The 20,108-nt window shown below is 38.8% G+C and overlaps 1 protein-coding gene across 1 annotated transcript in view; it reads left to right on the top strand.

Moving 5' to 3' along the window:
• The window catches only part of LOC105639203 (hypothetical protein), a 32,824-nt gene that overhangs the window by 10,416 nt on the left and 2,300 nt on the right, over nt 1-20,108 (top strand). The window contains 2 exon segments of the mRNA XM_012223185.4: nt 465-706; nt 14,743-14,829. Coding sequence (XP_012078575.2) covers nt 465-706; nt 14,743-14,829 — 329 coding nt within the window.

The following is a 20,108-nucleotide window of genomic DNA, read 5'->3' as shown; positions in this document are numbered from 1 at the left end:
GAAAGCCAATTGTCTCTTCATGTATATTTTTTTTTTCCTTAAAAGAAACAAAAACGCTCATCTGACTTATTTCTTTGACTTTTTTACTTTTCCTTTCTATATGGAATGCATGTGAATCGGTCCATATTCCTCATAGACAGCCTGAGTCTTAAATGTGAACCTTAAGGCCTACATCAGCATGCCTGCTTATACATTATCAATCTAAGATGTCCTTACCTTTTATTTTGGCTATATGCATTGAGAGATAGACTTGCTGTCTTTGACCAAATAAGATGCGAGTATGATTCAAACAAATCTACTACCAAGAGAATGGTATCTGCATAAACCGCTATATGTAGCTTAGACTTTTGCGTTTCTGTAATAATCTTGCCTTAGAGGTTAAGCCGTGCCTTCTGCGCGAATGTTAATAATATATGTTTATACATGATTGTGACGAGAAAACTTGGATTCACTTGTATATGCAGGTTTGCTCAGGTCTTCATTCCTATGTAGGAATCAGTAATCATATTGCTGATGGCTTTTCTTGGTCACTTCTAAGATGCATTCATGAGGACCAAAAAGTTCATTCTGCTCAACGGCTTGCCCTTAAGGCGGAATGCAACTCAAAATTAGCTGTTGCTCTTACTATTATGGAGGAATGCTTTCAATCTATGGTAGACCCAAGAACAGGCATAGACATGATACCTCACGCTTTATACAATTGGGGGTGAGTGCTTCAGCTCCTGCAATCTTTTCTTTTTTATCAAGAATCTTTTTTTTTTTTAGGCAATCATATGCAAGTACCATCTTTCTCATATATTATTGCCTCTTGGCTTAAGACACTATTGTCAAAGACATTCCAACTGCAAGTTGTGAAAAATAGTCTAATATAACAAGTACTGCAAGAAAAGTTTCTGGATGGCCTTCGATATGGAAAGGTTAAAGGCCTTGGGGGCATTTGTGTTGAGAAGGTGAAAAGCAAATATTGGATGGTTTTAGGGGAAATACCCATATAGAAATCAAGGTTAAAGCTCTTGCATCAGGAAAGAGATATTTTGTTCAAAGGGACAGTGCCCATCCTTTCTAGCTAGGGATTTCTTTGCTATTGAGATATTTACTTGTCATGTAATCTTATCTAGAGTGGAGTGGCTGTTCTTAACAAAATAAAGTCGACTTTATTGTTAACCGCTGGAGAAAATCCATCCTATGGTTAAGAAGACAAAGTAGATTTGACTTTCTAGGTACAGTGGTGGAGTGCTGGTCTGAACCAAAATCGGTGCTATGTCAGACTGGCAGGGAACCAGGTTGGATTGGTTTAGGCTGTAGGCCCCACAGAACCGGACAGGACAAGAATTGCGGGGTTCTGTTCTAGTTCTAAACCAAGAAAGAAAAGGTAAAATTGAATTAATTGCCAGTAATGCCCATGCGAATGACCATTGCTAGCACCTAGCACTCCTGGCTAGTATGGACGCAGGGGCAATACCCCTTTAGATGTTAATCTTTTTCTTTCAATAAGAAAAAGGTGTAAAGGGATAAATTTGCCTTTACCAATAGCCAAATAATTGCTTGTTGAGAGGGACATTTTGGGAAAATAAAAAAAATTCTACCCTCTATAAATATAAAAAAACTTTTATTTCTCTCTATGTATAATTCCTTCAACCTCCATTTCTTCGTTTCTTCAACTCCTCGGTTGAAATTCCATTGTGACTTTTTCCTACTTTTCTTTTTAAATGCAAGAACTTTGCACAATTCACCCCTTGGTGGCTATTGACAAAGTAATGCTTACTTTGTAAATTCCAAGTTAACTTCGAGTCTCCCAAAATTTTAGCTCTTTTGATCACAAAACCTTCAAACTTTATGGAAGTTACTAGACCAGCACAGACCCTTCTTTCTTCCTACTTATTTTCCTACTCATAATAAGATTTAATGAACCATCCAAAATCTCATATTTAAGTTGCTGCCTCTAAAATTCCTACAACCAGAACTTTTAATGTACGCTGTCACACCAACTTTGATAGACCTTAGCCTAAGCAGTTAAGGGTATATTCCAGAAGGTCCAAAGAAGGGCCCAAGATCAAATGGGGATTGCTGCCTTGGGAATTAAGGGAGACACATCAGCCACACCAATGATTAGGACACCTGTCCAAATTCAGTTACAAACAAGGGGGTGATCGTGTATATAGTACAGCAGAGGGCAAGGAGGAGGCATCGGATAAAAATATTCCTTTTTCATTTGTATTGTTGGAGAGCTACTGCAGGCTCTTGGCTTGATTCTTAGGATTCAAAAATTTTCCCCTTTTGTTCTAGTTTCTGTTTTCTTTCTTCTTCACTTTTAATATCTGAAGATTGTAATCTGTTACACTTGACTCTGAATTGAAATACAGATTTCTTCTTCTTCACTTTCTTTTTTTTTTTATTTGGTTATTTCCTTACTCTATCAATTTGGTCCGACCTGCTCCTGGATTCCAATGACTACTACGCGATCTGATAGTCGTTTCGAACAGATAGAGAGGAATGTTTCCACCTTAGAAAACCGTATTAACTCCATCGACAATTCTCTCCAGACCTTACAAACAGAGCAGTCCAAAACCTTCCACACATTGGAAGCCCGTCTCTCCTCATTTGACCAGAAATTTACCACCATTGAGACCCTACTCCATAACCTCTCTTCACAACATATCACTCCTCAATCAGGTGACTCCTCAAACCCAAAACAGTGCACACCTTCTTCATCTTCTATACCCGACCCACTTTACACTCAACACCCCACTATCACTACCCTGCCTATAACCTTCAATAACCCACAGCCCACTAACCCGACAACTCATTCACAACCTTACCACCAGATTCTCACCCATAAAAACTCAGACATTCCCCAGTTCAATGGAACAGATCTCGTCGGATGGTTTGCCCGAGTCGAACAATTTTTTGAGATTCACCATATCCAACCGGACCAACGTGTCTTCGCCGCCCTCGTTGCCATGGTCGGCGCACCCCTTCACTGGTTCCTCTGGATTCGCCAACGCAACTCAACTCACTTGGGAAATGTTGAAATCAGAGTTAACCCATCAATATGGTGGCGACATCGCAAACAACCCTTAAGAACATTTGGCAGCAGTAAAACAAACTGGGTCTGTCGCTGCTTTCCTTGATGAATTTATAGCTCGCGCCACACAAGTCCCAGCCCTCTCCGATTGCCAGTATTTGGGGTATTTTCTGAATGGGTTGCGTAGTGACATCCGACTCCGCCTTCGCTCCAGGGATACCGTCGATCTATACAATGCCATGAAGGTCTAGCGAGAAATTGAAAGAGAACTACAGTCATCTCCACTACCCAAGACTTCAACCAGCTCCAACACCCAAACCCAGCCACTTACCCAATTTGGCATTGGCCCAAAGACTACCAGCCCATCCTCTTACAAACCCACAGCCCATATCACTAGCCCCCAACCCAAAACTACCTCCACTTGCCCCATATCACCAACTCATCCTTCTTCATCCATCAACGTTCCACTCTCCCTTCCAGCGCCACCCCACAAACCAGCCCCCACCACCCAAAACAACCGTAGCCGTGGCACAAGGCAATGCTCTCATTAAGAGTACCAGGAGCTACGCGCCAAAGGCCTTTGTTTCAAATGTAAAAACCCTTACACCCCCCTTCATGAATGCCCAAATAAATCCCTTCGAGCACTCATTGCGGGAGATGACGATACCCTTCCTATCAATAATGAGACCACTGAATCATCAGAAAATTCAGCATTGCTAAGCCCTGTGGAGTGGTACGAGATTCACTTCTCCAATATTGAACTTCCTATGTGTTCAATTGGCGGTATCACCAGACCCAAGACAATGAACTTGAATGTATCTCCAACTCCAGTTTACTACGTCAAGTTAGGCGACGGGTACCGCATTACTGCTACTGGGGTCTGTATGGGTCTTGAGCTTCAAGTGAGTGCCATAACCCTCACAGCTGATTTCTACGTCTTTCCCCTTAATGGTGTGGATTTTATTCTTGGTATCGCTTGGCTTGAAACACTTGGGAATATTCAGCACAATTGGGCAACCATGACCATGACATTCCACCACCAAAATCAAACCATCACCCTCTCTGGTAACCCTTCTTTGTGCAAAACCCCTGCTTCTCCATACTCCCTCCACAAAACGACAGAAATCCTTTATTCTGTCCTGCTATGGCAATTGGAACCAACACAACCGCAATCACAAGCCTCCGCAAATTCCATACCTACAGCCCTGCAAGATTTGTTGCAACGATACTCCAAAGCTTTTGCCGAAATCCAGAACCTTCCCCCAGAGCGCATCTCAGACCACCAAATTCCTCTTAAACCAGGCCAAGGCCCTATATGTGTCAAACCCTACCGTTACAGTCATGTACAGAAGGACGAAATTGAGCGGTTAGTGGCTGAAATGGTAGCTGCCGGTATTATTAGGCACAGCAGCAGCCCCTTTTCTAGCCCAATATTATTGGTCCGCAAAAAGGACGGGAGTTGGCGTTTTTGTGTGGACTACCGTGAGCTCAACAAGGTAACAATACCCAACAAATATCCAATTCTAGTGGTTCAGGAACTCTTGGATGAACTTCATGGGGCTCATATCTTCACCAAATTGGATTTAAAAACTGGGTTTCATCAGATTCGGGTTGCAGTTCCTGATATCCACAAAACAGCCTTTCGAACTCATTCAGGACATTACGAATTCATGGTTATGCCTTTCGGCCTTACCAATGCACCAGCGACCTTTCAGGCGGTTATGAATGACATTTTTCGTCCATACTTGCGACGGTTTGTGCTGGTTTTTTTTGACGACATTCTGATCTACAGCAATGACTGGGACTCTCACTTACAGCATCTCTCCACTGTTTTGCAAGCACTAATTGATAACCAGCTCCATCTCAACCAGAAGAAATGTTCATTTGGACAAACTTCAATTGAATAACTGAGGCATGTCATCTCAAGTACTGGTGTAGCTATGGACCCTGCTAAGATATCCAGTATTCTTCGTTGGCCCATCCCAAAGTCAGTGAAAGCAGTCCGGAGGTTTCTTGGTTTGACAGGGTACTATCGGAAATTCATCCGACATTACGGCCAAATCGCTTAGCCATTAACAGCTTTTCTCAAGAAGGAGGCCTTAGATAAATTTTTCTGGACAGAGGCAGCCCAACAATCTTTTGATTTCCTCAAGCAAGCTGTCACATCTTCCCCAATTTTGGCAATGCCCGATTTTTCCCAACAATTTGTTGTAGAGTCAGATGCTTCGGGAAGCGGCGTAGGAGCTGTGTTAATGCAAAACTCAAGGCCAATCGCCTACTTCAGTAAAGTTACCTCAGATTGTTCCTCCAAACGATCAGCCTATGATAGTGAACTAATGGCTCTGGTACTTGCCATCCGACATTGGAGGCCCTACCTCATAGGGCGGCATTTCTTGGTTTGAACAGATCACCGAAGCCTTCGCCACCTCCTCAATCAGTCCATTACTACACCAGCGCAACAATATTGGATTTCCAAGCTTATGGGGTATGATTTCTCGATTGAATATAAACCAGGCAAACAAAATGGAGCAGCTGATGCCTTATCTCGTAGTCAAGAGGAGGTCTACCTCCTTTCACTTTCCATTCCACAATGGGTTGATTGGGAGGAAATACACAAGGAAATTATGGTTGACTCGTACATCACAGAGATACTTACAGCCATGAGAGGAACAAATCCGCCAAGGCATTACAGTTTGGTTCATGGTCGGTTGTTCTTCAAAGGCCGTCTAGTTCTACTAGCTGCCTCACGATGGGTTCCTAAGATGATCTCTGAGTTTCATTCCACTCCAACCGGTGGCCATTCCGGAGCATATAGAACATACAGGCGCATTGCATCGAATTTCTATTGGAAGGGAATGATGCGTACCGTTCAAAAACAAGTGGCTGAATGTCTCACTTGCCAACAACAAAAATATGAAGCTCAAAGTCCAGCTGGTCTCCTCCAACCCCTTCCAATTCCAAGTCTTATATGGGCAGACATCTCCTTGGATTTCATAACTGGGTTGCCTAAGTCCAATGGGTTTGATTGTCTCATGGTGGTAGTGGACCGACTATCCAAGTATGCACACTTCATTCCACTCCGGCATCCTTTCACGGCCAAGAAGGTGGCTGCCATCTTCGCCAATGAAATCATCAGACTACATGGCCTGCCACATTCCATGGTTAGTGATCAAGATCCCTTGTTTCTTAGCAACTTTTGGGGTGAACTATTTCGACTACATGGAACCAAACTTAAGTTCAGCTCAGCATATCATCCGCAAACCGATGGTCAGACGAAAGTAATGAACCGTAGCCTAGAAGCCTATTTGAGGTGTTTTTGTTCTAAACAGCCACATACTTGGAGCAAATGGGTGAGTTGGGCCGAGTATTCATACAACACAAGCTTCCAAAGCTCAGCTGGCACCACACCATTCGAAGTAGTCTATGGCAGGCCACCTCCAACATTGCAGCAATTTCTTCCGGGGGAAACCAAAGTGGAAGAGGTAGCCACTTGCTTAGTAGAGATGAGATCCTTCGCAAATTAAAACTCAACCTCCTCCGCGCACAGCAAATGATGGTGAAATATGCTAATCAACACAGCAGAGATGTTGAATATCAAGTTGGAGATAGAGTTTTTCTGAAACTCCAACAATATCGTCAAATGTCAGTTCAAAATCGGCCTCATGCCAAGCTTGCTGCACGCTACTACGGGCCATTCGAAGTTATAGGTCGAATTGGGAAAGTCGCCTATAAACTCCTGCTGCCAGATACATCTAAAATACATCCTGTATTCCACGTGTCACAACTGAAAAGGGTTATAGGAGATCACAAGCCTATAACGGATCTTCCTGTGGATTTACCCATTGATGAAGAACCCATGGTTGAACCAGAGCAGATTGTGCTGTCCAAAACCATCACCAGAGATAATAGAGCTATTAGACAGGTCCTGATTAAATGGAAAGGGCGACCCATGGAAGAGGCCACATGGATGGATGCATCCGACATTGCGGGCCAGTTTCCTCAATTCAGCCTTGAGGACAAGGCACATACTCAAGTGGGTGGTATTGATAGACCTCAGCCTAAGCCGTTAAGGGTATATTCCAGAAGGTCCAAAGAAGGGCCTAAGATCAAAATGGGGATTGCTGCCTTGGGAATTAAGGGAGACACATCAGCCACAACAATGATTAGGACACCTGTCCAAATTCAGTTACAAACAAGGGGGTGATCGTGTATATAGTACAGCAGAGGGCAAGGAGGAGGCATCGGATAAAAATATTCCTTTTGCATTTGTATTGTTGGAGAGCTACTGCAGGCTCTTGGCTTGATTCTTAGGATTCAAGAATTTTCCCCTTTTGTTCTAGTTTCTGTTTTCTTTCTTCTTCACTTTTAATATCTGAAGATTGTAATCTGTTACACTTGACTCTGAATTGAAATACAGATTTCTTCTTCTTCACTTTCTTTTTTTTTTTATTTGGTTATTTCCTTACTCTATCAAACTTGCTCCTCTACATCATTCACTACAATCCCAAGTTAGCTTAATAATCTTAATACGCTAGTCATGTGCAGGCAAATCACAGATCTATCTTATGTCACAATGAGAAGAAAAGAGAAGATATAACTCTTTCATCTCGGATGAGAGAGATTCATAAATTGGTTGAGCGCATTGTTATTTAATATGCATTGGATATTGTTTGCTTGTGAAGGTAGCTGAATATGTTGCAAATATAGAGGAGAGGTTTAAGTTTCTCTCACTGTTAAATTATTAATTCCTGATGTGAGACTTCCATTTCAGTTTCTAAAGAGCTGCTTATCCCCTTCCATTTGTATGTTTTTCATCTCCTCTATAGATTCAGCATGTCTAAATGGAGAATCAAGAATGCTGTGTATTTTTCTATATATCTTCAAGCTACTGAAAGCCAGGCCTCACTTTCCATTAACTGCAATGTCATGGACGTATGGCAGCAATGGAAATTAATTAGTTAGATTATTAGCTTAAATAGGATTCAATAAAACATGGATTCCTAATTATTATAGGCTATTGACTTAGTTGATTTGGAGTATCCTTGTATAGGCTATTTAGGAGTATATACTGCTCTTTCCCTATTTATTCTTTTTCTATTTTAGAATTTGATACTTGTGTATAAATAGGTTGTATAAGGTCTCATTGAAACACAAAAAATATATAACAAATTTTTCCCAAACCCGTTCTTAAAATCAACACGGTATCAGAGCCAAAACCAGACTTTTTTGGCATTTTTTGAACCAAAACGGAACCAGATCGGAAATTGTATAGGGAAGCAGGGTACCAGAACTCTTTTCACGATCGGCAGGTTTCTAGGCGGAGTTGAAGTACACCACCACCCCTAGAAGAAAGTCCAACCGCCGGCAACCTAGACCCCAAAAGTCGGTGACCATCCGACGAAGCGCGTGAGCTCGCGCGCCGATTGAATTTCCGGCGCTTCCACCACGCGCCGACGCATGAAGCCACCTTCTAGCATCCTCTCGTGGCAGGACCTACTCTGGCAGGTTCGTTCACTTCCGGCGACTTCGTTCATGCTCTGTAAGCCTCATTAGTGACCGTTTTCGTCACTTCGGCTATTCCGGTACCGTTTTTTCTACTGTTCTCTGGGTTTTTCATTTGTCGTTGCGTTTTTTGCGTTACCATATTTGCTACTGTTATTTGTGTTTTTATCTGTCCTTGCCCTTGTACTGTTGTGTTTTCTCATCCTAGTAATTGTCTACTTTCAATAAATCATGGGTGATTGTTTTAAAATCATGGAAACATGTTGGAAATTACTTGGACAACCGATTAGGGGTCGTGGGAGTAAAAGCATGAGTCGTGGTGGTAAAAGGATTGGTTCAACTAGACTTGTTGCACCCCTACCTGAAGCATCTTCTACTCGGAATTTTTCTATTGAAGAGGTACAATTATTATGACATTTTTTGACAAAACTTCACTCTTCATCCTCCGTAGCTACTTCCAATTTTGTGCAATCTGGTATGGCCTTTCTTACTAATTCTGTTTATGATTCATGGATTATAGATTCAGGAGCAAACAAACATATGACAAGCTCTTTTCATAAATTTTTAACCTATTCTTTTTGTACTGGCAAAGAAACTGTTCGCATTACTAATGGTTCTTTGGCACCTATTTCTGGCACAGGTTCTATTAAGTGCACATCCACCATTGATTTGGCTTTTGTCCCTCATATCCCTAGTTTTCCTACAAACCTTTTATCTAATAGTGCCGTTAGAAAAGCTCTCAACTGCAAAGTTGAGTTTTTTTCCTACTCATTGTGTTTTGCAGGATCTAAAAATAGGGAAAACGATTGGCTTTGGTAGACTGCATGATGGCCTGTATCTTCTCGAAAAAAATTGGATTCCTTTGGCTCATAGTATTCTTCGAGCACTGTTAGGAGCTCATGGTAATGCTAGTCGAGAAATAATTATATGGCATAGGTGATTAGGACATTCTTCTTTTTCAGTTCTAAGGAAATCATATCCTAGTCTTTTTGAACATTGTCAGTTAGAATCTTTAAAATGTGATGCCTGTGAACTTGCTAAACATACAAGGAATTCTTATATTTCCCATAATAATAGAAGTCCTGTCCCTTTCATGGCTATTCATTCAGATGTATGGGTTCCTACTTCTACTTTTTCCTTGTCTGGTTATCGAGGGTTTGTTACATTCATTGATTGTTGTACTAGATTAACTTCGGTTAGCTGCTGAGAGCAAAAAGTGAAGTGTTTTCTTGCTTTAAATCTTTTCATAACATGATTAGTACCCAATTTGATGCAAAGGTTAAAATTTTGAGAACTGATAATGGAACAGAATATATGAATAGTATGTTTCAGGCATATTTAGACTCAACTGGGATCATACATCAAACTAGCTGTGTGAATACTAGTGCACAAAATGGGGCGTCTGAAAGAAAAAATAGGCATTTACTAGAGGTAGCTAGATCACTTTTATTCACCATGAATGTTCGTAAGACTTATTGGGGAGATGCAGTGCTTACTGCAACTTATCTCATTAATAGAATGCCTCTTAAGACACTCAATTTTAAAAGCCCTATAGCAGCTTTACAGGGTAAGACATCATATATTGTTCCTCCAAAAATATTTGGTTGTTTATGTTTTGTTCATCTTTGGCATGGAGGCAAGTTAGAACCTCGAGCTTTGAAATGTGTATTTGTTGGTTATTCTACCTCTCAAAAGGGTTATAAGTGTTATCATCCTCCAAACCGAAAATACTTTGTGAATATGAATGTGACCTTTAGAGAGTCCGAGCCTTGTTTCTCCCCAGCTCCTCTTCAGGGGGAGATTAGGATAGAAGAGGAAGCTCCTTTAGCTCCTATGTCTGTATCTGTTCTTGAACAATTTTTGAATCTTAACACTAGTAATGAGCATGAACCCAAAAATGGTAGACTTGATAGGCCAGATTTAAAGAGGTACAGTCAAAGAGAGAAGGCTAAACGCATGACACACCTGGTCAACCGTCGTCTCTGTAACAGCTCCTGAAAAATCACCTGGTAAGTCTTCTATAACTCCTAGTTCTAATTCTGATGCAATTTCTTCTGTTATTATTCCTAACCCTAAACCTGCCATTGATGATGTTGATCTTCCCATTGCTCTCATAAAAGGGGTTAGAACTTGCACCAAACATCTCATAAAAGGGGTTAGAACTTGCACCAAACATCCTATATCCCAATATGTTTCTTATGACTCTTTATCTCCTTCCTATAGAGCCTTTGTGTTGTATGTTTCTTCTGTTTTGTTCCACAGAATTGGCAGGAAGCATATCAAGATCCAAAATGGAAAGCAGCAATGGTGGAGGAGATGAAAGCTTTGGCAAAGAATGGAACTTGGGAACTTGTTACCCCTTCATTAGGAAAAAAACCAGTAGGGTGCAAATGGATGTTCAGTGTTCACAGTAAAACATAGGGCAGACGACATAATTGAAAGGTACAAAGCCAGATTGGTAGCCAAGGGATTTACTCAGACTTAAGGGGTGCACTATCAGGAGACTTTTGCACCAGTTGCAAAGATGAACACTATTAGAATCCTATTGTCTTGTGCAGCCAACCTGGATTGGAGTCTGCATCAATTTGATGTAAAAAATGCTTTTTTGTATGGTGATCTAGGAGAAGAGGTGTACATGGATATTCCTCTAGGCTTTGATGATGAGAAGACTAGAGTTAAGATTTGCAGATTGGAGAAAGCATTGTATGGGCTGAAGCGGTCACCTAGAGCATGGTTTGACAGATTCAGTAAGGCCATGATTTCCTTTGGCTATTCTCAAAGTAATGTTGATCATACCTTGTTCATCATACACTGTAATGGTAAGATCACTTTACTAATCATCTACGTTGATGATATGGTTGTAATTGGAGATGATGAGGAGGAGATTGCTCGATTAAAGAAGTTTTTGGCTCAGAAGTCTAAGATACTTTTTGGGTATAGAAGTTGCTAGATCAGATAAAGGGATCTTTCTCTCTCAAAGGAAATACATCCTGGATCTCTTGAAAGGAATTAGCTTGGGTTGTAAATCAGTTGACTCTCCCATTGATGATGAGGAGGAGATTGCTCGATTAAAGAAGTTTTTGGCTCAGAATTCTAAGATACTTTTTGGGTGTAGAAGTTGCTAGATCAGATAAAGGGATCTTTCTCTCTCAAAGGAAATACATTCTGGATCTCTTGAAAGGAATTAGCTTGGGTTGTAAACCGGTTGACTCTCCTATTGAAGTTAATCACAAGTTACAAGCAGGAATGGGCGAACAGGTTGACTTGGGTCAATATCAAAGATTGGTTGGCAAATTGATTTATCTCTCACATACTAGACCTGATATAGCATATGCTGTAAATCTTGTTAGTCAATATATGCATGATCCTCATAGTTCTCATCTTGAAGCTGTCTTTCTCATTTTAAGATATCTAAAGTCTTCTCCTGGAAGAGGTCTACTTTTCTCTAAGTATGGTCATCTCAAAACCAAAGCCTTTACTGATACTGACTGGGCTGGATCTCCAGATGATAGGAGATCAACTTTTGGTTTGTTGGAGGAAACCTAGTTACTTGGAGAAGTAAAAAGCAGACTGTAGTAGCACGTTCGAGTGCAGAAGCGGAATATAGAGCTATAGCTCAAGGAGTTTGCGAACTGTTATGGCTAAGAAAGATAATGGAAGAATTGCAAATGTCGAAAGGAGAAGATTCAACTTTGTTCTGTGATAACAAGGATGCAATTAGTATTGCTCAAAATCCAGTTCAGCATGACTAAACAAAGCACATAGAGATTGATAGATATTTCATAAAAGAAAAAGTCATTCAAGGTGTTGTGAAGCTTACTCATGTGACTTCGGATAATCAAATTGCAGATGTTCTGACTAAAGGGCTTAACAGCAAACAATTCCATAACTTGGTTTGCAAGTTGGGCATGTGCAATATCTATGCATCAACTTGAGGGGGAGTGTTGACTTAGTTGATTTGGAGTATCCTTGTGTAGGCTATTTAGGAGTATATATTGCTCTTTCCCTATTTATTCTTTTCCTATTTTAGAATTTGATACTTGTGTATAAATAGGTTGTATAAGTTCTCATTGAAACACAAGAAATATATAACAAAAGTTTCCCAAACCCGTTCTTAAAATCAACATAGGATCCCTAGGATTAGTTAAATTATTAGCTTAAACAGGATTTAATAAAACATGGATTCCTAATTAGCATAGGATCCCTAGATGTTAGTTAGTCTATTCCTAAATATAGATTAAACTTCCTGTTTTTATAATTTCCTAGTTTATGTGTAACCTCTATTTAAAGAGGTATTATTGGTATTGTTAAGGATTAGTTGTAAATAGAGTTCTATTAGGAGTTAGATTCCTAATTAGTTTATGATTTGTATTCCTAAATAGCTAGGTAACATAGGAATTCCTTATATATAGACCTATGTAATCGATTGATGAGATACAAAAAATACAACTACAATATTATTCTCTCAACATGGTATCAGAGCCTTCCATTAAAAAAAAAAAAAAAAAAAAAATCCCGAAACTTCCCTTATGAGAAGCCACTGCCACCCTAGGAAGCCTTTCTAGAGTTAGTATTTTGTCTCACCACTGACCTCAGGATATTCTCTAGCCGCTGATCAGCGCCTCCCCAGAATCCAGTTGTCGGATTCCAAGTGAATGGCCCCCACGCGTCTCCTCTTTCTTCTTGCTCTAGTTCATGCGTTGGCGCATGTCCAATGGTCTTTTTCACTCCGGTTCCTCTCTCCGACGTTGACTTGAAGATAGACGTGCAACCCAGTGAGTTGCATCTTTACTCTTGGGCTTATTCAATAGGTTTGTTTGCTGTGATTCTGTTACAGCTGTGTCGGGCAGTCTTCTGCTACTGTTGTTGCTTTAATTTGCTGAGGAAACATATTTTTCCTTTGCTGTGACAATTGGTTTAGGTAATTTTCGGTGATTTTCTAGTGATTCCTTTTTGCATTAGGGTTTAGTACTGCACCTTTGCTGCAGTTACGGGTATTCTGCTTTTGAACTCTCTCCTTTGTCGAGAGCAGTGCAATCCCAGTGAGTTAGCATTGTGTTCTTGGCCTTCAGTGGTGTGCTCTGTTTGCCAGATTTTCCTTTGATGCGTTTCTGAATATCTGTGCTACTGGGTTTCCTCTTTGAGGCATTGATTATGGAAGCTTGAAACAGCCCTATGAGTTGTTTTCTGGTTCAGTGAGATTTGTTTTGACAACCTAAGTGTGTTGTCTTGATTCTGCTACTACTATTTGGTTTGGGGTTCTTTATTGCTATAATGAAGTGGGTACAGTTGCTGAGTATGGTATTGTGCTTTGCTGAAAGTAATAGTTTGTAACAAGTTGAGCATGATTATCATCTATGCTCCAACTTGAGGGGGAGTGTTAAGGATTAGTTGTAAATAGAGTTCTATTAGGAGTTAGATTCCTAATTAGTTTATGATTTGTATTCCTAAATAGCTAGGTAACATAGGAATTCCTTATATATAGACCTATGTAATCGATTGATGAGATACAAGAAATACAATTACAATATATTCTCTCAACAGGTATTAATAAAGTAAGTTGGGATCTTTCCCAAACATGAGATTGGAGCTCTCTCTCTAACGAGATCCAAAGGTGTCGAGCTCCCTTTGATGAGTTTGAACATAATTCACGATAGGTTGCTCAAAGTAATTGTAATAAGAGCAGATCCTTGAACCAGATTTCCAGTGAATCACCCTGTGACAATATCCTGGTCTAGGGAACATAACATGCAACTTTTAGATTGTCCTATAAATGTTCGAATAAATTCTGTTGTCTGAGACAAGAACACACCATACAAGGTCTTTTACCCAGGAACGTTGTAGATTTTAAAGATAAAATAATGAAACAATAGATCTGGTTGCTTGTTATACACACGAATCCTATAACCTGTATTCATAACTTGCCTTATCCATGAGAAGATTGTATAATAGCAGGAAAGTATTTGCATTTTCCAAAAAGACAATAGTTAAAGTTGCAAGATGGATATACTTATGATAGTATAGCTAATGTTAGTGATATTGATATTTGATTAGGAGATTCTTCACTATGTAACTTAGGATATTGTGGGCTATGAATCATGGATGTATTTGGTTCCTATGTGTTCTATATTTTTTATTGTCTTGTTCTAGAGAAAATAATACGAATCTGAATTTTATGTTATCTTTAATTGCTTCAATTTGTGCATGTTCTTCAGGTCAGAATTTGCTCGTCTTAATTTTCATGGATTCTACACTGCAGTCTTGGAGAAAGATGACGTTCTTTTATCTGTAGCCTCCATCAGGTAGTATCAAATGTTTACCCATCTGTAGGACATGTCATAATTTGAATAACATCTAAAGATACTATCATGTGGCAAATAACTGTGTTAGATTTAATTGTTTCTGTTTGATATCACTAATATGGTTTTATTTTTACTCCTGAAACCATTTCTATACTTTAAGCTGATCAGTTTCCTCAATTAATGACTAAATCTTTTTAATAGACTTTGTGATGATGCATGGCATATCTTGAAACTCATCTACTATAATTTGGTGATTTAGGGAGTATGTGGAGTTTAGGTCATGTGATGGTAGACTAAATCGTTTATTGCTCCTCATAAAAAAGAAAAAGAAAAAAGAAAATACCAAAATGTTATGGGGCTGGTGATTAGATTGAAGAATGGCTCAGAAACAACTCAATGGAATTTCAGGAGAGCACTAAGAGAGAATTCCCAGGTTGATTTAACGAGTGGCTGAAATTAAAGAAGCTGAGCTTCTTATTGACTTAAAAGTGCAACAAAATGCAAATACTGTAGGGTCATGACAATGCTTAAAGATCAAGGACAATTTGGGGCGGTTAAGTGTTGCAAGTTCTATGATTTCTCCAGTAAAAAAAGGCTGTTTTAATAGTCTGGTGTTCTGCTGTTGTATTTATTATGATGATTACTCACTTAGAACTAGAATAAAGAAGGTATCATGAATAAATTAACGAACCATTTAGTTTTCTTTTTGTTTTTGCTCTTGGCTTTCTTAAAATCATACGGCGAACAAAAACAATTTATCAAGTGCAAGAGTTGATTGTTGCATAAAGTTCCTTCTTACAATTGATTTTCACTTTTTTTATGTGAAAGGAAATTCTTGTATATATCACGCATGCCATTCTATGGTTAGTTTTTCTTCATAGGAAAATCAAAATGTGCGAGACAATGCTTTTCAAAAGAGAAAATCAAATTAAACCAAAAGGAAAAGGACATTGCTATATTAGGTGAGAAAAATGTTCCTAATAGGGATGTTAGCAAAATCAAATCCCTGAAAAGGACATTCTACTTTCCTAGAATGCCATATGGAAAAAACTCAACAGCCTTTCTACTTCCTATTTAATTTACAATTCCATTAACCATACCTTCTCTCTCTCTTTTTTTTTTCTTTTCTTTTTGAGCGGCAACTATACCTTCTTTAGTGACAGGAAGTTAAGAAGATATTTAAAAAAAAAAAAAATCTTTGAAGATAACATGGGGAATCAAGTTCAAGTACCAATTTGTAAGTTAGGATTTTGTTAAACAACCGGTCTTCAAGGCATAGGTGTAAAAATTTACTCTTTTAAACAAATTATTCTTGGTAGGTTAATACTTGAGAAATCTATAATTATCACTTCCTATGTAATTTACGATGGAATGCTTTCATAGACTCTATGATAATTGCTAGAAAGTAAAAACATGCAAATATGAGTGGCATGTAGCTTTTTGCCGCCAAATAGATGTAATGAAGCTATACCAGTGAATTCTCTCTGCTCACCTCTAATGGTTGATAGATTGAGGAGGCTAGGGTCCTTAGACACTTATTGAAGAATAATTTCTCTTTGAAGTATCAAAACAAGATTCTACACTCATTGGTCGCTAGACATTCACAAGCATGATATGAATCAATACCACACAATGAATGTGACAACTTGTCTTTAATACCCTTCTCTCCATGTACTCCCAATGAAAATTGAAGATATTAATTGAAACAAGAAACTGTAAAAGAGAAAGAAGAAGAGAAGTTTGAAAACAAGCAATCGGCTTGATCGATTCCTCATATGAGTTTAGGGTATATATAGTACAAAGTCTATAATTTAAAAAGGAAAATAATCTCCTAAGTATCTCTAATTATGACTAAATATCACCCTAATATATGCACAATATATTCTAATAATTACAAGGTTCTAACACTCCCCTTGAAGTTGGAGGCATACACGTCATATGCTCCTAGCTTGTTATAAATGTATTCAATGCGGGGACCTCTAAGAGACATTGTAAGGATGTCCGCTAATTGGTCATTCGAACCAACAAAAGAGGTAGAAATACATCCTGATTCAATCTTCTATCTGATGAAGTGGCAATCTATCTCTATATGTTTTGTCCTTTCATGAAACACTGGATTAGAGGTAATATGAAGTGATGCTTGATTATTACAAATCAATTTCATATATTTGATTTCTCCATATTTTAATTCTTGAAGGAGTTACTTTAGCCAAATAAGTTCACACGTAGCCAATGCCATGGCTTGGTATTCTGCTTCTACACTCGATCTACAACTTGTTTTTTACTCTTCCAAGATATCAAATTTCCACCAATCTGAACACAACTCAAAAGTGGACCGTCTATCAGAGCGAGAACCTGTCCAGTCTGCATTAGAGTATCCAACAATTTGTCAGTGATCCCTGTCTTCATACAACAAGCCTTGGCCAGGAGTTCCCTTGATATACCTAAGAATGCGAATCAATGCATCTCAGTGGCTATCACATAGAGATTGGAGGAATTGGCTAACCATACTTACTACAAAAGAAATATCAGGTCTTTTGAGATAGTTTAGCTTACCAACCAACCTTTGATATCTACCAGGATATTCTAATGGCTCCCCAATCCAGAAATAAGTTAACAATTGAGTCCATGGGCTTATCCACATATTTGCAATCTAGCATGCTAGTTTCTTCTAGTACATTTAAAGCATATTTTCTTTGTGAAATGGAAATACCCGTTTTTGATCGTGCTACCATGATCCCTAGGAAATACTTAAGATTTCCTAATTCTTTGGTCTGAAAATGGCTAAACAAATGCTGTTTGAGTTGAGAAATCTATTCATGAGCATTACCTGTTATCACTTGTCATCAACATAGGCCACTAAGTAGATACACTTGCTATGATCTCCATGTCGGTGAAATACTGAATGATCAATTTCACTTCGGTTCATTCCAAATTGTTTCACAACAGCACTGAATCTTCCAAACCATGCCCTAGGAGATTGCTTTAAACCACAGATCTCTGCGTAAACAACAAACTAAGCCAAACTCCCGCTGAGCAACAAAATCAGCAGCATTTTTAATTAATGGTCATCATATTCTTGTCCCATAAATCATACTCTACTGAAGCATACCGGGAGATATAATTACTACTACCTTCCAATTTAACGGTAGTAATAGTGGGAGAAGTTGAGAAAAGAGGTTTGAAAAGACCTGGAGTTGGAGTCAGAGTTCCATTGTTCTCAGGCATGATGAGACTGAAAAAGGAGAAATGCTATTGCTGAACCTGCTGTTGTATGCATTCCGGTCAGAGAGGTTGCTGGAAAAGATGTCTGAATGTACTGTTTATGTCTTGACAGAAGAAGGAAGCTGATCTGAGAAGAATGGAGGTGGTAGAAGAGATCGTTGGAAGCAGGTGACCTTGCTGGTAGATTTCCCAGTCAGAAACATCGCCGGAAAAAGAGCTCGCACTAGTGAATGGATCAGAGTCCGGACTGTTACGGCGGGGCATGGTAGTCAACGGTGGGGATTCCGGGGCTGGGATTTTGTCTCTGAGGTCGCCAGCAGCCGCTGAAGCAATCTAGAGGGGCAGTGAGAATTATTTCTTTCAAAAATAGGTGGTTTTAATAGGTCAGTTTTTGAACTCTACTTTCATAGTAAGCCGATCAGGGTGAGGAAGAGATGAAGAAGAAACTCAGGCCAACTGAGGATCTGATATCATGTAAAAGAGAAAGAAGAAGAGAAGTTTGAAAATAATCTCCTAAGTATCTCCTAATTATGACTGAATATCACCTTAATATATGCACAATATATTCTAATAATTACAGGATTCTAACAAGATTCTAACATACAAACTTGAAAATCATAATTCTTGCTCTAATGGCATAAAGCATCCAACCATTGTAAAAACTTTGAATAGCAATAGAGGCCCACATATAATGTAGGGGTATATCCAAATGCACTATTGGAGTTGAAGTCATCCTACCAATGATGCCAAGTTTTTGTGTCATGGGCATTAGGATTGTGTCATTGAAGTCAACCATCATTCAGTTGTGTTTCGTGGGTTCTGTTTGCATTTTGTTGCTTACACGAGGTATTTTTATTAGAATTCCATATAAACACAGCTTGTACCTAAAGTGTGCATGGTAACAAAGTGTTAGCTAGTAGCTAGTATGAAAATATTGTTTTAAGTTTGATGAAAAATTTATTTTGATGAAAAATTTATTTACCTTTTTGCAATTATTACAAATACTTAGCATTTCAGCTAACTGTTTAATTAGAAAGTTGCAATAATGCTTATTAGGTTGTAAGCTAATTTTTTTTATGGTGGTAATACAGTTATTATGGTAGTATCGATTACATTATTGTATGTTACTGTCCATGCAACTATAAATAGAATTATTGTGTTAGGTCCTTTTCTGAATTCTTATTCACTGGTGCATAATTGGTATGTGTAGCATATTCCCCTTGACAATTATGTGTAAGCATGTTTGCACATGCACACATTCTGGTGCATTAAAATACTATCTATTTTCCCAATAATTTACTGTCATCTTTCTCACCAACACCTCAATCAAAAATCACAAAAAGGGAAAAGAAAAAAAGAAAGAAAGAAACCTTAATTCCACCTCCACAAATGATGGTCAAAATACAACTATGCATAACTTACTGTCGGTGACGGCTGTTTTAAAGACTTGATGTCAGAAAATGGAACTGTCTTCAAAATTTCCTTCTCTCTTGAATTCCTAAAATTACTGAAATTATAATTTGATTTAGGTCAGCGACTTTTCTTAATTTGAGTCCTTCAGTCTGGAGATAACGAAATGATTTCAATTGAGTCCTTCCATACTGGACTTAATGAAATGATTTCAACATTAACCCTTGCTTAGAGAGACTAATAAAGAACAAATGCACATAATCGAGCCATAAGAGATCTTGTAATAAATTTATAGATCTAATTATTTATTACCTTAGAAGATTCAATTCTAACCTTTAGCGGATAAGAAATTTGAGAGTGAAAAATTAAGTTGAATGTTGCTTTTGTGTAGTGCTGTTTTTTACACTTTTTTTACCTATAAAGAGACACCATTTGTCTCTAACCTATTCCCATCTCCTATTGTCCGTTCAATCACCATCTCCAGCGGTTTCACCTGTCACAGCTGCATCTTTGCCAAATTGCCAATGACAAAGAAATACACGCATCACCATTTTCACGCAGTCATTTATTGCTGGGATCCCTACAACCCATTGTAAAATACTGGTCTCTATTGAATTCATTGTTCAATCTGTCACAGCCAATTC

Source organism: Jatropha curcas, chromosome 7, assembly GCF_041381405.1.
Source record: "Jatropha curcas cultivar XTBG-Jc1 chromosome 7, XTBG_Jcur_1.0, whole genome shotgun sequence".
Classification (NCBI taxonomy): Eukaryota; Viridiplantae; Streptophyta; class Magnoliopsida; order Malpighiales; family Euphorbiaceae; genus Jatropha; species Jatropha curcas.
Note: the sequence above shows the minus strand (reverse complement) of the source record. Positions and strands in the feature narration are given on the sequence as shown.